The sequence below is a fragment of the Etheostoma spectabile genome, chromosome 23 (assembly GCF_008692095.1).
Source record: "Etheostoma spectabile isolate EspeVRDwgs_2016 chromosome 23, UIUC_Espe_1.0, whole genome shotgun sequence".
NCBI classification, from domain to species: Eukaryota; Metazoa; Chordata; class Actinopteri; order Perciformes; family Percidae; genus Etheostoma; species Etheostoma spectabile.
Window position 1 is genome coordinate 21452856 of NC_045755.1, and position 17093 is coordinate 21469948.

At 42.0% G+C, this 17093-nt stretch overlaps 1 protein-coding gene across 1 annotated transcript in view; it reads left to right on the forward strand.

Annotated features, from left to right (window-relative positions):
- The window catches only part of LOC116673236 (pleckstrin homology domain-containing family A member 5-like), a 256614-nt gene that overhangs the window by 131370 nt on the left and 108151 nt on the right, over positions 1–17093 (forward strand). Inside the window, 1 exon segment of the mRNA XM_032505424.1 lies at positions 14185–14268. Coding sequence (XP_032361315.1) covers positions 14185–14268 — 84 coding nt within the window.

Consider the following 17093-nt stretch of genomic DNA (forward strand, 5'->3'; position numbering starts at 1 on the left):
ATGGCTCAGGATACTATGCATCCTGATAAAGTTCCCTTGGCCTTTGGAATTAAAATAGCCCTAAAGATGGTTTTTCATTCCTCTTTTTAGTCAACTCTAGCATGGGTATGGAAACTTATGCATGCCCTGATATACTTAGCATCTGGTTACCTACTCAGACCCAGGACGGTGCTCCGATACATCATAGTCCCAATGCACATGTGTTGAACTCAAGGCCCGCCTACACCAGAATGACGGAAACTGTTTTTCAAACTGCAACTACGCGGCATTCAAAGCAGATTTTTGGCAGATTTGCTTTGAGAGACAGAAATTCCCAGAGAACCATGCAGGGCGTTTTCACATTCAGGCTGTGAACCCGGTTGCTGTGAGTCGGCTGAGTGGTAGCCTGCTTTTCTAAATGTACTTTTTGTTTTGCTTGATTTGCTAAGTCAATGATGGCTAAGAATCTTTTTTTCTTGACTTATTTGAGGGCTTTATGTCGACCAAGTTGGACACAGGGGGATGTTTGAGTGATAGATTCTGTGGAAGTCGGACAAGCGTTGCCAATTATACACAGCCAGAGAAAGAACAGAAAGTGTAATGAAGCATCTCTATCACTGTGACACAATGATGTGCTGTTTGTTTTTTTTTGCCTCCAACGCTGCCTTCCAGGCAGCTAACCTTAACCCTAAACATAACCAATTGCCGTGCTGCCTGGAAGGAGACGTCAGGGGCAGAAAACACCAAACACAGCTGTTTGTGCGAGTTTTGACATGCACAGGAAATTAGGAATGGACTGTGACCAACAGCAAACTAGTTCTTTCTGATGTCTCTTTGAAACCAGACTTCAATGCAAATTAAGTGGAAAACTCAGTTTTTACTGAGGCCCTATTGAGCGATCAGTGCAGTTGTCAGCTGACCTGTTTGTGTCGCTGCTTATTTGTGCATTCCAGTCCTCCCAGCAGTGGCCTATATGTGCAAGTGAAGGCAAGTAGTTCATAATGTATAGACCTTCACATCCTATGAGTGTTTCATTTCTATTTGCATGGGAGCAAAGCACCCTCTTCATCTTATCTTCTACTACACAATCTGATCTGGAAGACTCAAATATAGATTTGACAACCAATGAATGCATCTTTTGGCAGAAAGGTAATTTATAATGATGGTCAAATCAATGAATTATTTCGTCACTGATAAATCCGATGAGTCTTTAAGTCTGTAACTGTGAGGCTGAACGTGGCACCGTTCTGTACAGGTGAAAGTTAAGAAACAGGTGCTGTTCCTGGCCTCCAGGAAGGGGCAGTGGGACGAATGCTATTGCTAGATATTCTGAAAAAGGAAACAATACCGCTACAGGAAACAATGAGGAAAATTGAAGAACTTAACGATTATTACTGCCTAGATATTACCCATGCAGACTTTAAGGTAGCACTTTTGAAGAACAAGCTGAGATTATAACTAACTGTCCCGTTCTTGTCCCGTGTGTCAACATACGTCCCAACCCAGAGCGTCAAATAGTGATGCCAAGGGACCAACCCAGAGTGTGTAAAAATGACCAAGCCAAAGGGTTGGACGCTGTAGGAGACATTTTGTGTCAGCGGTGCTCAAGTGGTAGAGCGGTCACCTACCAATCGGTGGGTTGGTGGTTTGATCCCTTGCCCTGAAGTCACATATCTAAGTGTCCTTGGGCAAGACACTGAACCCCGAGTCCCCCCAATGCTGCTCCATTGGAATGTAAATGTGTATGAGTGTTTATCTGATGAGCAGGTGGCACCTTGTACGGCAGCCTCGGCCACAGTGTATGAATGTGTGTGACTGGTGAATGTATCCTGTATGATGTAAAAGCGCTTTGAGTAGTTGTTAAGACTAGAAAAACGCTACATAAATACAGTTCATTGTCAAAGTGTCACTTTTTGACGCACTGGGAGCGTCAAAAATGCAGGGGGGGACATTGTTTTCAATTGGACCGGGTCCACCGGCATGCAATTTTTTTTTTTTTCAATGAGAAACCAGTTATGTTAGCTAATGTCCAGCTAATAGTTTAGTTATTTAAATTCAATAAAACTTAATAACTGTAAACTTTAGTCTAGTTAATGTACACTACCCTACACTACACTAGAGGCTTTCCATTGTAATTTTCAGACAGCCATCCATATTTTTAATTTCCATCAACTAGAGCCCGACCGATATATCAGCGGGTCGATATTATTGGCTGATATTAGGCATTTTCCGAACTATCGGTATCAGCATTTATAATGGCCGATAAAAAAAATTAAATGACATATTCATTCATCAAAATCGTTTATAATGACGGTCAACCATGTTCTGAGTGTTGGTGTTGCATAGTCTGTCCACTGGAGGACGCTCTACAACGTCCCTGTTATTGTTGGTGTTGTATAGTCTGTCCCCCAGAGGACGCTCTACAACGTCCCTGTTGGCAACACTGATTATTTTTTTTAGTTATTGTGTTTTTGTTCAAAGGACTTTAAGTTTCATATCTTAAGTTTATATTTTCATACATTTCATTTATCAGAACTTTAATATATTTTGATGTTCCTCTGTTCTGTTGTGACAATAAAACTAATTATTATCATATTATTTGAGTGAAAACTCATAAATAACTACAAATAATGTTAGGGAAATCTGTTTATGTTTTGTTACGCGTTTCTGGATTGTATAAAATGCGTAATATGATGTATCGGAATATCTGATTTAGTATTTGTATCGGTATTCGCCTTAAAAATCCTTTATCGGTCAGGCTCTACTTTCAAGTTCTTGGAAGCCTTTATAGCATCAAGTGATTGTGATATGAGCTGATATGAGCAAGATGGAAGTGTTTTGTACAGAAAGTATGACTTCATCCAGCGGCTGACTGCTCATGTGCAGCCCAACACATCCTCCCTGTAATGGATGGTTACTTGAAGGCTCAGTACCGCTGCCCTCATTGGAAGTTATTCACCAGCCAAACACTTACAGTTTGAAAATGTAAAAATGAGTGGGTTTTGTCTGGCTAAAGGTCAGGATGAGGATGATATCACTGGCCTTTTTCTGCACTGAGAGGCTGTGGGCTTGGAGGCTAACTCCAGCTGGCTGTGATGATGGTGATAAGTGGAGAGGAAATGTGGAGGAAAGGAAATAAGGACAGAAGAGAGAGAAGGCCTCTATTCCTTCCAGATTTCCATCTCTCAAGTATTTCTCTGGTCCTTAAGTCGCTGATACACTCAACTCCAGGGACCGTCATCACAATCACTATCCCATCAACCATCTGTCAGTTACCAATAGCAACATAAGAGCCAGTCTGGGAGTGTGATAGCAATATGAGTGATGTGCTTTTTGTGGCATAGGAAATGCTGTGGAACGCATGAGGAACTGTCATGTTCTTTAGTTGTAGAAGAACTCTTCTCACAATATCACAAGATGACACGAAAACCTTGGGATGGCACCATAGTTCACCTTGTCAGGCTTCGCAAAATGTCTAACATCCACTAGAAGACTTTAAATAGACTAAAGTGGCTTCCTCCACAGTGCTGCAGAGGAGGGTCTGGCTAGTCCATGCTACATTCCTGGATGGGAAAAAAAATTGGTTTATTGGGAATTCTTTAAACCAATCACAATCGGTTGGGCGCCGCTAAGCACCGGACGGAGCCACGGTGCCTCTGCAAAATAGTCTCGGGAACAAACTTGTTTTGGTGGAACATGTGTACGTTCAAAAGTAGTTTTAGTTGTCAACAGAAAACTCAGATTTGACAGATAGTCTAGCTAGCTTTCTGGATTTACCCTGCTCAATTAACCCTAGTCCTCAGAAATCCACCAGAGGTTAGTACACAAAGACAGGAAGTGGGACATCATTGATATACAATAGAATATTTATTGATGTACATTTATTTATCACCATTTATTGGATGTACATTATGGACAATTGAAAACAAAATCAAGATGTTGCCATCCAGTGTATCTTAACAGAGTTAGCTTCACCCTGTGGACCCAAGAGGCTCCTCCACGAGCAAAAACAGCACCTCTGATTCATAGCTTAATCATTTATTAACCATGAAAGATAGAAACTTTCCGAAATGCCTCATATCAGCCAATAATATCGGCCCATTGATATATCATCAGGCTTTAGTGTGGTCTTATTTGTTCATTTGTATCAAGAAGTGTTGGTGTCCATGCAGTTGCAAATTGAATCACACTGCACGACTGCATCTTATTGGTATTCCTGCACCACACAACTCACACATAACCCACATGTAAACAGACTTGTCTAACAGCACAGCACGTCTCTCAGCTAACCTGATTAAAACTCTTCCCCTAGTAATAATGAGACAGAGGAATTGGCTTCCTATTGAGCAACAAAGGCGATTTGTCGTGCGGCTGGGTCTCCGAGCTGCCGGTTAAATGTGTTGGCACGCTCGTCCAAACAGCTTTATGCGAGTGGAACAGCACATTAACTCGACAAGCCAAGTTGGTATCTGAGGTAGAGCTGCTTAGGATTGTCTGGCAGGAGTTTTTTACATGGTGGCGAATGTTGGGAGAAGTATTCTGATCAGATATTTAACAGCAGCCTCCACGGTAAGCTTTCATTATTTTACGCTGGACTTTGTCAGGCTAGGATCAACAAACTCTACAGAAAAAGAAAGAAACTTTATGATAAAGCTGAACGCTTGGGGGAAAGAATTATGACACACCGTCAAAACAGCTCTATATTCTAATGCAGGGATGAGAACATGGATATGAAATACCAGCAACAAGTGTTTTTCTTTTAATGAGTATGGAACATTGAACAATTCCCTCTGCATGCAATAGGATAGAGCTACAACCAACCAGAGCATTGAAGAAGTTGACGTAGTCGAGTGAAGAATGACTTCAGTGCCGTTCTGTTTTTTTCTCATAGAAAAGCTTAACTCCAAAACAGATTCCAAAGGCCGCTGTTTGCCAGCAGCAGCAGCCACCTTATTTGTTTTTAAGTAGCAGGGAAATCACGTGGAACTCTACCGTCATTATGTTAAGCCCGCCCACCGACTCTACACACAATGTGATTAGCCTGACTAGCGTTTGGTTTTTCCAGCTCGGAAGCCAACGGAGAGTTGCTAGACCAACCCGGGCAGCAAATTAAATTTTCTGCCACTAGGGTGAGTCTGGATTGGAGCCTGACTGATATATTGGCGGGCTGATATTATCGGCCGACATTAGGCATTTCCCGAACAGTATCGGCATTTTCATTTCTTCTGCTACTGTGTGTGTAGTAATCCTCCCTCGGCACGTGAACCAATGACCAAATCTTTATAACTCGGTAGGCCAACCAACAACTGTCCGGTTGATCCAACTCATGTAAAAGAGTTGGTTGTCCCGTCACCAGTGCAAAGCAGCACCCTTGAAATTAGCATAGAAGATCCCTCGGTCACTCTCCAAAGTTGACTCTGTGTTTACTTTTGCAGAGAGATAGCGGAAGACAAAAACTACCTGTGAGCGAAAGGCCGCCCCAGAGTAGCCTAGTCTCGTCCTTGGGCAAGACGCTGAACTCCAAATACCTCCCTACTCTGTGCCATCGCTGTGAGAAAATGTGTGAATGTTTATCTGATGAGCAGTTGGCAGCTTGTATGGCAGCCTCGGACACAGTGTATGAATGGCAAATACTTCCTGTAATATGGAAAGTAGTCGTTGCAACTTGAAAAGCGTTGTATAAACACTTTACATTTCTATTTTGTTACATAATATGATGCAATGTTGAAAAAAACTACTTGTTCTTCTAAATTCTTGTCCTACACATAAAACCCTGCAATAATAATAATAATGCATTACATTTATATAGGACTTCCTCATAGACACTCAAAGCGCTTTGGGAGGGGGGACTACTCTCTAACACCACCAATGTGTAGCACCCACCTGGGTGATGCACTTCAGCCTTACAACGCCAGACGCTCCTCACATATCAGCTTAGTAGAGAGGGAGGGGAACATGTCTCTAGTAGTAGGGGAAACCGGAGCACCTGGAGAAAACCCATGCAGACAAGTCCACACAGAAAAGCCTTGGACAACCTACCTTCTTGCTGTGAGGCCACAGTGCTAACCATTGTTACCATTATTATGAGCATTTAGCCTTTGATTGGTCGATGGGGTTATTCTCTCCTTTCCAAAGAAGAGGTGTTAGTGACCTGTGCAGGCCAAGACATAGGCAATGTTACTGCCGAGTGAGGAGGAGGGAGCAGGGAGAAGTCGGCAGTGAAAAGTTCGGAGGTGATGAGAGAAGCATCTGGACGGCTGGCAGACAGAGAGAGAGCCTACTGAGAAGGTAAAGGAGGAAATGAAAGCGAAAAAGTCGGGGAGGGGGCAGTGAGAACAAAAAAATGCAGCCAGAGCGAGGAAGGAGGGGTGGAAGGAAAGAAATGAAGGGAGGGAAAAGGGAAAGGGTGAGGCAAGGCTGTCATTGCTGCTGGCCTTTTCTGAAAGGTTAGTGGCCTGGCCACAGGGAGAGACGGCGATTGGAAGCAGCTCTGCAGGGAGGAGACACACACACACACACAGGGCGGCTTTGTCACATGGCATTTAAAACAAAGCACGTTCTTCTACACTGAGGACGAAGGGCATTAAACATCAGCTAGCTTTTCACATTGACGTATTTAGCTGATCATTGTATTGTTTTTCAGAAAAGGTGGGTGTGGTGTGTGTGTGTGTGTGTGTGTGTGTGTGTGTGTGTGTGTGTGTGTGTGTGTGCGTGTGTGTGTGTGTGTGTGTGTGTGTTTAGCATGCTGGGTTGAAGAGCTAGTGCTAGCTAGTATCTAGCTAGTAGCACGACATAATGATTACATCTCCTTGGTTCTCTAAGTACATCCACTGTTTATTTTGAACGATCAGGAACAAAGAAAACATAATATTTTAGACAATGAAACGGCGACTTTATGAGTTCAGTACATAGCAATACCATTGATGTATAAAGAGAAAAAGCTATACTTGCAAGAGACACGAGAGAAAAGCTCATGAACTTGACTATGACAACACAAACTGTTTTTTTGAGCTCCATGACTACTTTATGCCCTTTGAGTAACTCTCTTTGGAATGTACGGGGCTTTGACCGAACGCTGTATCTAGTTCTCTTAATACGTCCATAGTTGGGCAAAGTTTTGATTTGAACAACTCTGATTCCAATTCTTCCCTTGATTTCAGTTCTAAGCGATTCTCGGTTCCAATTCTTTGAGGGGTGGAGTTGAAACCATATAAATAAAATGGATAGAAAGGTAAGGTGACCAGATTTAAAAAAAATCCGGGGACATTTGTTTTTATTTTTGTAAAAATTAAAACAGGGACACTAGACCTAGAGCTGTCCTCATTAGGGGCTGAGCCCTCACTGAGTATTGGATACAATAAAAACTATTGAGGAAATATTTTCCTTTGACATTGATGCAGTATTGACAAGATCGCTGCAGTCGGCAACAGCAAAACAAGCTCCAATGGAAGTTAATAGGATAATTGTCCAGTTTGTATTTACGTTCATAAAAGGGCTCGTTATGCGTTATTCGTTAGGCTCGTTATAAGATTGTGATCCTTTTTTTAAACATAAAAGTCCGCAAAATTGCGTTTGCTAAACCCACCAGACTTCATGTAAATTATTAGAAATTTTAGCATCGTAAAATACGGCTTTCTAAAACCTCTCTGAGCTCTGAGCAGTGCTGGCTCTGGCTGTCTTGAGCCTGCGTGTGTTGGGTGTGCAACTATCGGCTACGTTTGGTCAGTGTTTTCTTTCTTTCATTCCAATAATAATAACCCTTATTAAGTCGGCTTATTATCTGAAGTTTAAACATTACCTATGGCAATGGTACACATAAGATGTCTGCTGCTCTGAACATTCTGCTACGTTGGCCTTTGTAACCAAGTTATTTCTATGGTGGAAACGGTCACATGCTAACTTTACAGATAAGAACATTATTTTATAATTTTATTTAGTATTATATCAATGGTGATTTACAGTTTTTACCGGGCTCTTTCAATGTAAAAAAACTGCGCTCCATGGCTGCAACACAACAAGTCTGGAAGTCAAGCGGCTGCTACGGAAACCAAAACCTACACATGTTAAATTTAAAGCCAAGGATTGGTTTCCAAACCAAATATTTCCTAACGATTCCAAAAAAAAAAGATTTTGGAATTGTGACTTTTGAAACGATTCCAAGTTGGAACTGGATCTCGATGCCCGATCCTATTCAAGCATGACGTTGCATTTGATTAGTGCGTGGGACTGTCCTATTCAAAATAGTGTTTGTATTTTCTGTCAGTGCTGCCTGTAGCTGTTTATGTGTAAATATCCATGTTGTGTAACGAGTTATGAAGCTGTGTCTTTCATGATGTGACTCAGGCATCTTTTGTCTCATCGGAGCTATGTCAAGCCTTGCAGGCAGAGATGCGACTGTAGTTAAAATTGGATAAGGCAATTCTCACATGGAGTCCAGTCAGGCGGCGTGTCGCTGTGATTTGTCTCACTGCGTATCGGAGACCGAGTGTAATGAAGCCCCTGGTTTGAAAGGCTGCTTTAAGTTGGAGCTAAGAGCCTGTTGTAGCTGCGCTGATGCTTTATTCACAGTGTGTCATATTTCTATAAAGTGCTGCTCCTTCGCTGTGCGTCTTATTATCAGAGGCAGATATGTCTCAGCTCCTTTGACTCTCTTCGTCTTTTCTTTTTCTATTTAAAAAAACAGTGGTGGAATGTAATTAAGTACATTTACTCAGATACTTAAATACAAATTTGAAGTCTTTTCGTTTCATGCCACTTTCTACTTCTACTCTTCTACTCTAATCTGACAGCTTTAGTTACTTTACACATTCAGATTTCTGCACACAAAACACAGTATATACACCCATTATAGTTTATAAAATCTGATGTTTGATTATAAAGTAGCCTAGCAACGGCCTACAAGTCCAGCTGAGATGATTAGACCATTAAACACACAACTGTTTCTAAAATGAAAGGATTTTTCTGCAATGAATACTTAGGACTTCTACTTGTAACATGGTATTTTAACAAGAAAGATTATTTTGCACATAATGTTTGACATGTTAGGGTTTTTGTTTTTTTAAGTTAAAATTAGAAAAGAATGAAAGGAAATGTCACAGTTTAAAGGTCTTCATTGTTGATTTGTTTAACGGTGTTGCATGGCTGGCTAGATTAGACCCAGGAGGACCCCCCCCCCCCCCCGACTCCCTCCGGCACCTGCACATCTGGCGTCTTCAGATGTAGGGTAAAAACAGTGCAGCCGCTCAAACTCCATCTGCTGCCAACAAAAGCAACCCCCCCCCCCCCCCAGAGAGCCCACTGAGTTTATCCAAGGATTCTCACTCAGATGTCAGAGGTGATGCTAAAAAAAAAAAAAAAAAAAATCTGTGTGCACGTCTACAGTCTATTTGTGATATACATGTTTGGTATACAGAGTACAAGCAGCCGAAATGGGTTTCCTCAGGAGGAGGGGGGCTGGCGTCTCCCTTAGCGATAGGGTGAGAAGCTCTGTCATTCATGGGGAGCTTGGAGTAGAGCCGCTGCTCCTTTGCGTCAAAAGGAGCCAGTTGAGGTGGTTCGGACATCTGGTAAGGATGCCTCCTGGGGCCCTCCCTAGGGAGGTGTTCCAGGGACGTCAGCTGGGAGGAGGCCTCGGGGAGGACCCAGGACTAGGTGGAGGGACGTCTAGCTGGGAGGAGGCCTGGCCTAGTTATTTTTGAGCTTACCAGTTTTGGATTCCATACCTGGCATAAATTCAGGAAGTCTGAAGGCTTAAAGGGGGGGCACTTGGAGCAGGGGGGGGTGGGTAGCTTTATTCTCTCCTTAGATATTTTGGGGTTTAGATTTATATTAAATTGACTATTTTTGTTAAGTTTCCATAAAAGTACATTTCTTTTGGAATAAGTTTTTAGGTAGGTTTTGCTACTATTTGTAGTTTCTGTATTAGTGTTATTGTTAGTCTTTCGCTGTGTGTCAAAATCGGTCTGATCAGCCATTAAGTCTCCTTTGTTTCTTTGGTAGTAGGTCAGTTATATTTTTCGAGTCTCTCACGTTCAGAGCTTTAGTTACCGTCCAAAACTTTATCTTCATTTTGTTTATATAATAACAATTTTAGGGAAATAAAAAACCCTTACTTTTGAACTTCCCTTGTGATTCCTCTTGCTTAACTGCTTGGTTCATCACACATGGTTACACCTAATTGGCTGTTATCATTGTCTTCATGTGTACCACCAATCGGTCCCAAAATGTCCCAGTTAGAGAGGACATGCCCTAGACATGTTCTTTGTAAATCTTTATAATCATTCCCTGAAAGATCTCTTCTTCTTCTTCTTCTTTAAAACTTAAATTTTCAGCGTGTAGCTTGCTAGCTCGAGGTTTGTTGATGTTTCTCGAGGCAAAGGGATTTTGAGAAAGGCGACACACAGAGAGCGGACATCCTGCGCGTGTCTTGTCCTGAAAATGTCCTTGCATTGATCCAGGCTATAATTAGACCAATTAGGCCCCTGATTTTTTTTTTGGGGGGGCCTGGACAGCCTGAGTCAGACTAAGCTCCCGCACATATCAAAACCCAGCTGATCAATGTCAGTGAACAGCTAAAGTCGCTGCTCTCCACAGAGGAGCAGTTTGTGGGTGCACACACGCTCGCGCTGCACCACCACTAACATCTGGTCTCACAGCTGGTTTGATGTTTTCAACCGATGTGATGGATTGAAGTAAACAGCCCAAGTCAACAAGAACAATGGCAATGCGTGCACAACATCACACTGCAGTACTAGAATTCCGATTTTTATGATGCAGAATAAAGGAGCTTACTGTACAGGGTTGTGTAACTATTTGATCTCTTTTTAATGAATATGGCAAGGCTGACATAAAACAGACCTATGGAGTAAGTCAGCATTCAGCTGAAGCACTGTGACCTCACAGCAAGAAACCAAGTTGTTCCAGGCCTTTTTGTGTGGAGTTTGCATGTTCTCCCCATGTTTGCGTGGGTTTCCTCCGGGTGCTCCGGTTCCCCCCACCACCACCATCAAGGCACAGTGCCTTGAGCAAGGCACTGGCTCAGATCTGGAGTTGGTCCCCGGGCGCTGTAAATGGCTGCCCCACTGCTCCTTTGAGGGATGGGTTAAAAGCAGAGAATGAATTTAGCTACAAGTATGTGTATGTGACAATAAAGCACCTTTAACTTTTACCTTTAGCTGTGAGATTGGTTGACTCATGACATTAGAAGTCTAGATTATGTCTTCCAAGATGGCGTTCCCTTTATTCCACTGTCATTTCCTTACTGGGCACATTCACCCATTGGTAGAGTATTCAGGTCCTTTAGTTCAGTAAAAGTACTAATACCGCAGTGTAAAAATACTGTGTTACAAATACACACACTGCAGTGAAAATGTTACTTCAGTACAAGTCTGTAAGTATCATCAGGAAAATGTACTTACAGTATTAACTTTTATTTTAGAAAGTGTAAAGGGTCCAACCAGCTGTGTGTTTAATTGTCTCATCATCTCAGCTGGACTTGTAGGCTATTATATATTATATAATTATTATATAATTATATTTGTTATATTGTTGCTTGGTTACTTTATAATAAAACATCAGATTTTATAAACTACATGTGTTTTGTGTGCAGGAATCTTAATGTGTAAATTAACTAGTAACTAGCTGGGGGGTGGAAATGGGTGAAATGGATCCATGAAATATCTGGCCTTTAAAATTAAAATCTGCCTGCCTCTATGGAATTTGACATAGTGGTTAAATGGAGCATTTTGTGACAAGTAGCATACGAGATGTCAACACAGTAAAAGTGGACTTACTTTTTTCATAACTGTTTATACTTTTCTGTTCCCTGTATCTGTCTTTTATTGTCTGTAAAGCAACCTTGAGTGATTAAAAAAGGCGCTGTTAAATAAAAAAAAAGTATTATTATTATTATTATTATAACGAAGTTGGTTCACTGCTAGCTACAGGTTAGCATCAAACACAACAAAGGCTGTCAGTTGAATGCCATTTTGAGCTAACGTTAGCAATTAAACCACCATGTATAGCTAAAAAGTGTTGGAAATTACTGCTAGCGTAACTACAAGCTAGCAATCAAACACAACAAAGGCTGTCAGTTGAATGGCGTTTTGAGCTAACGTTAGCAATCAAACAATCATAGATAGCTAAAACGTTTTTGAAAGGATTCCCATCTTCTGTTATTGTTTGTAATATTAAAGGTTTATTATATCATGGATTTCACAAATTTCAGTATGACAGTTATGTGGTAAACCGTTTAAATCTGAGCATGCGCAACTCACATCTGCACTCGATTTGCATCGGGTTACCTCCAGGATCTGTGCTAAGCTAGGCTAGCAGTGGGTATGTCAGACAGAGTTACAGCACGCACAGAGATGAGAAGGGTATGAATGGACTTGTCTAACTCTAGGGGGGGATTTGGTGAATGAGATAAAGTTCCAATAAGTTGGCGTGTTCCTTTAAAGGTTGGATTTTTCCTAATGTTTTTAAATTAAGGCATTAGGATCAATTTTCCAAAGTCAACTTTGGCACGGGTGTGTAAACTTATGCTAGCCACTGTGAACGATTCAATCAAGATCAGGCTGAGGATTAGCTGTGTGTGTTCCTGACTTTATTAGCACTGTCATGGTGTTGTCAGGGTTGGTAACACAACTCTGCTGTTTTGTGAGAGGCTGTTTCAAGAAACATCAGTGGGAGAGAGAGAGAGAGAGAGAGAGAGAGAGAGAGAGAGAGTGCAGGAAGGAAGTGGAAGCTAAGGGCTGAGAGGACAAGAGAGAAGGAAAACAACAGTGAGAGGAAGTAATGAAGCAAAACATGAGCATCTGAAGGATGCTTTAAAAAAAAAAGAATCTAAAAAAAGGTGAGAGATTAAAAGTGAGTAACCGATTGAAACGGGGGGGGGGGAGGAAGTGAGACGAGTGAGAGTGAGAGAGAGAGTGATGATGAACAAACAGTGTGCAAGTACTGAGACAGAATAAGAAAAGAAAACCATGGCAGAGGAGTGATTCAAGAAAAAAGAGAAATAGGGCATGGAGTGTGCCATCACTTTAATTATAGACTGTCAGTGTTTAATTCGAATCAATTAATAAACTGGTTAAAAAAGTAATGAGAAATTAAATCATTAAAATTGCACTTAAATGGCGTATAAGATGAACGAATGAAGGCAAGAGGAGGAAAGGGGGATACAGAAAGCACCAGAGAGAGAAAGAACAGGATTGTTGTGTAATGATTTTGTTGTACCAGTGTACCCATCGTGCCTCCATTCTGTCCCTTTATGTTTAAGTTAGTGTTCATGTTGAAGTTCATCTTGTGCCAGTTATTGTTAATTGACGTTTATTTATATGTTATCTGCTTTGGCAATACAAGCCATGTCTAGTCATGCCAATTAAGCTCTTTAAATGGAAATTAAAAATTGAGAGAGATATTATCATTTATATATTATAGAACGTACCCTTTGAGGGACATGCACATAATTTGTTTATTATCTAGAAATTATATCATAATTATCCTACAATTATCAGATGGATTTACTTGTTGTTGTTGTAAGTACGTATGTACTGTATGTTTATTCTTATGGTTTGGCAACACTATTTTTCTCATGCCAAATATGCAACATGAAATTGAAATTGAGAGAAATAGAGAGAGAGAGAGAGAGAGAGAGAGAGAGTAAGAGAGAAAGAGAGAGAGAGGGAGATTGTATGTTGATGCTTTGGCTACATTGCTAATGAAACTTTCATGCCAATAAAGCCCATTTGAATTTAGTTGAGGAGAGAGAGACACACACAGAGAGAGAGAGAGAGAGAGAGAGAGAGACTGATCTGTTGTAGTTGCTCTCACACTATACGGTCTGCTGTTGACTGGTCTGGATGCCGTGGTTTGGAAGCTCTTTTCTTTTGAAAGGGACTGGACTTTTAACTCTGCACTAACTTTTTTCCATCAGGGCATCATGCTAAAGTTTAGCATCAGCCACTGCTCTAGGTGTGTTAACCAGTGGGTTTGTTGTGTGATCCTCACGATGCTGTCTCTACAGATGTGCCCTTTTTTATTATTATTTGTTAACAATGCAGCTGAATGTTAAGTCTTATGTTTCTTTTTGTGTGTCTTGTGTCTCCCCCGCCGTCAGCTCACATGTCTCACGTGTTATCGCAGTGACTGAACGCTCCCCTCTTGTTTTTTTTCCCTTCCTGTGTCTCACTCTATCTTTCCCTGCAGTCACAATGAGCGAAAGGTGACCTGTAAGCACCCGGTGTCAGGCGTCCCCTCCCAAGACAACTGCATCTTTGTCGTGAACGAACAGTAAGTCTCTTTGCACTCTGACACACACCCACACAGCATTGTGCCCTGCTGATTTCTGCACTGATTTGTAATTGTCGCTGGCAACACGGATGATTTCAGTCATCAAACCACTGTTGCACCTGTTCTGTGCAGCTGTGTTACTGTGTGAATGGACTGTAGGAGTGCTGATCACAAGGGACCCCCAAAAGTACCACTTTATTAAATGCAAAGAACCTGCTACTCCATTATTTGGACACAGGAACACAGGAACACAGGACTCAATGCTAACTTTTTAAAGTGGTTGCCAGCTTGGCAACCAGGCATCAGCTTTTGGTTGCGGAAATTGGACAATTTTATTTATCAGTTTATTTGTCAGAGACAATGTATCGCACATTATTACATACATATTTATTACAGTCAAGGCCATAACAAAATGTGTAGATGTGTTACATGAAAGGTTTCTAGCCAATAGGCTGATTTACAACCCCAGTCCCTGGTCAGGCCTTTCTATCCAAATATAATTTTTAAAAGAACCACATAATGTGAGTTACACAGTCATGCAGCAAATACATTGTGTACTAATATATTACATCAACATTTCACAAAGTTGAGACCACATGACACAAATCAACACATCAAGTAACAACCTAAACCCCAGGTACTCAAACTGCCTTAATTTCTGACTATACCACACATTTAAAAAATGGAACAATGAGAGAATGGTTTTCTAATATCATTCCCCATCCCTCTCGAATAGGGATCACAAAACTGACAGATCGCATCGCCGTTTTGAGTCAAAAATCGGATTTTCATACGTGACGTTAAGATGAACAGAAAAATTGCGTCGCCTGTATCTTTTACAGCAACGCACCCGTGTGGAAAGAAGTCGCACAACGGCTGAAATGTTGTGTTGCACCAACGTAATGTTTAACCCTTGTGTTGTCTTCCCGTCGAAATAGGCAAATCAACACTTTTGTTGACGCTTTTTATCGATGTTTTGTCACTTTTTGACGTTTTCAACACTAAGTAACACCAACTTATTAACTTTAGTTTTACAGTTATTTTTGGAATTTATGTTCAATAAACCTCATTTATTGGAATTATACCTAATTTTTGAGTTAGAAAAGCAGAAATTAGGAATTATTTAGACCAAAATTAAAGGAATGTATCTTGATGGACAATCAGAGACTGGAATATGTCAACTTTTACTCAATACTATTTTGAAACCACTTAGAGAGTACCATGTAGAGATTTGTACTTGCCAAAGAACGTTGTTTGGAATCAATTATGTTATTTTGGGTAGTTAAAAAGAACATTGATATAGGAAAACAAGTAAATTTGACCCAAGGACAACATGAGGGTTAAAAAGTACAGAGACTACCAAATAGAATATTGACACCTTTTGAAATAAGACTTTCCAGTTTTGTAAGTAACACAAATATTGAACAGGGGGTTGCCAAAGGGGGCAACCAGAGACCACCAAACGGTTGCCATTTGACTCAGTCATGCAAACAGATAATTCACTCTGAGCAAATATGAGCAGCATCTGAATTTTTTTGCAGTCACAGCTCTTTGTGGGTTTTTATCAGCGTACCTGATTGACACAGTTCCCCAAAGTGTCGTACCACTTTTTCCTCATATCCATCCATCCATCCATCCATCTTCATCTGCTTATCCGGTATCGGGTCGCGGGGGCAGCAGCTCCAGTAGGGGACCCCAAACTTCCCTTTCCCGAGCCACATCAACCAGCTCCGACTGGGGGATCCCGAGGCGTTCCCAGGCGAGGTTGAAGATATAATCTCTCCACCTAGTCCTGGGTCTTCCCCGAGGCCTCCTCCCAGTTGGACGTGCCTGGAACACCTCCCTAGGGAGGGCCCCAGGAGGCAGGCATCCTTACCAGATGCCCAAACCACCTCAATGGGCTCTTTTTGACGCAAAGGAGCAGTGGCTCTACTCCGAGCTCCTCTCGGATGACTGAGCTTCTCACCCTATCTCTAAGGGAGACGCCAGCCACCCTCCTAGGAAACCCATTTCGGCCACTTGTACCCTGGATCTCGTTCTTTTGGTCAGGACCCAGCCTTCATGACCATAGGTGAGGGTAGGAACGAAAATTGCCCAGTAGATTGAGAGCTTTGCCTTCTGGCTCAGCTCCCTTTTTGTCACAACGGTGCGATAAACGGAATGTAATACCGCACCAGCTGCTCCGATTCTCCGACCCATTTCACGCTCCATTGTCCCCTCACTCACGAACAAGACCCAAAGGTACTTAAACTCCTTCACTTGGGGTAAGGACTCACTCCCTACCTTTCCTGCTGAGAACCATGGCCTCAGATTTAGAGGTGCTGATCCTCAACCCAGCCGCTTCACACTCGGCTGCGAACCGATCCAGTGAGTGCTGAAGGTCACAGACCGATGACGCCATCAGGACCACATCATATGCAAAAAGCAGCGATGAGATCCCGAGTCCACCGAACTGCAACCCTTCCCCGCCCCAACTACGCCTTGATATCCTGTCCATAAGTATTACAAACAGGATTGGTGACAAAGCGCAGCCCTGGCGGAGGCCAACCCTCACCTGGAACGATTACGACTTACTGCCGAGAACCCGGACACAGCTCTCGCTTTGGTCATACAGAGATTAGATGGCCCTGAGAAGGGACCCCCTCACCCCATACTCCCGCAGCACCTCCCACAATTTCTCCCGGGGGACCCGGTCATATGCCTTCTCCAGATCCACAAAAAACATGTAGACTGGTTGGGCATACTCCCAGGCCCCCTCCAAGATCCTTGCGAGAGTAAAGATCTGATTCGTTGTTCCACTGCCTGGACAGAATCTGCATTGTTCC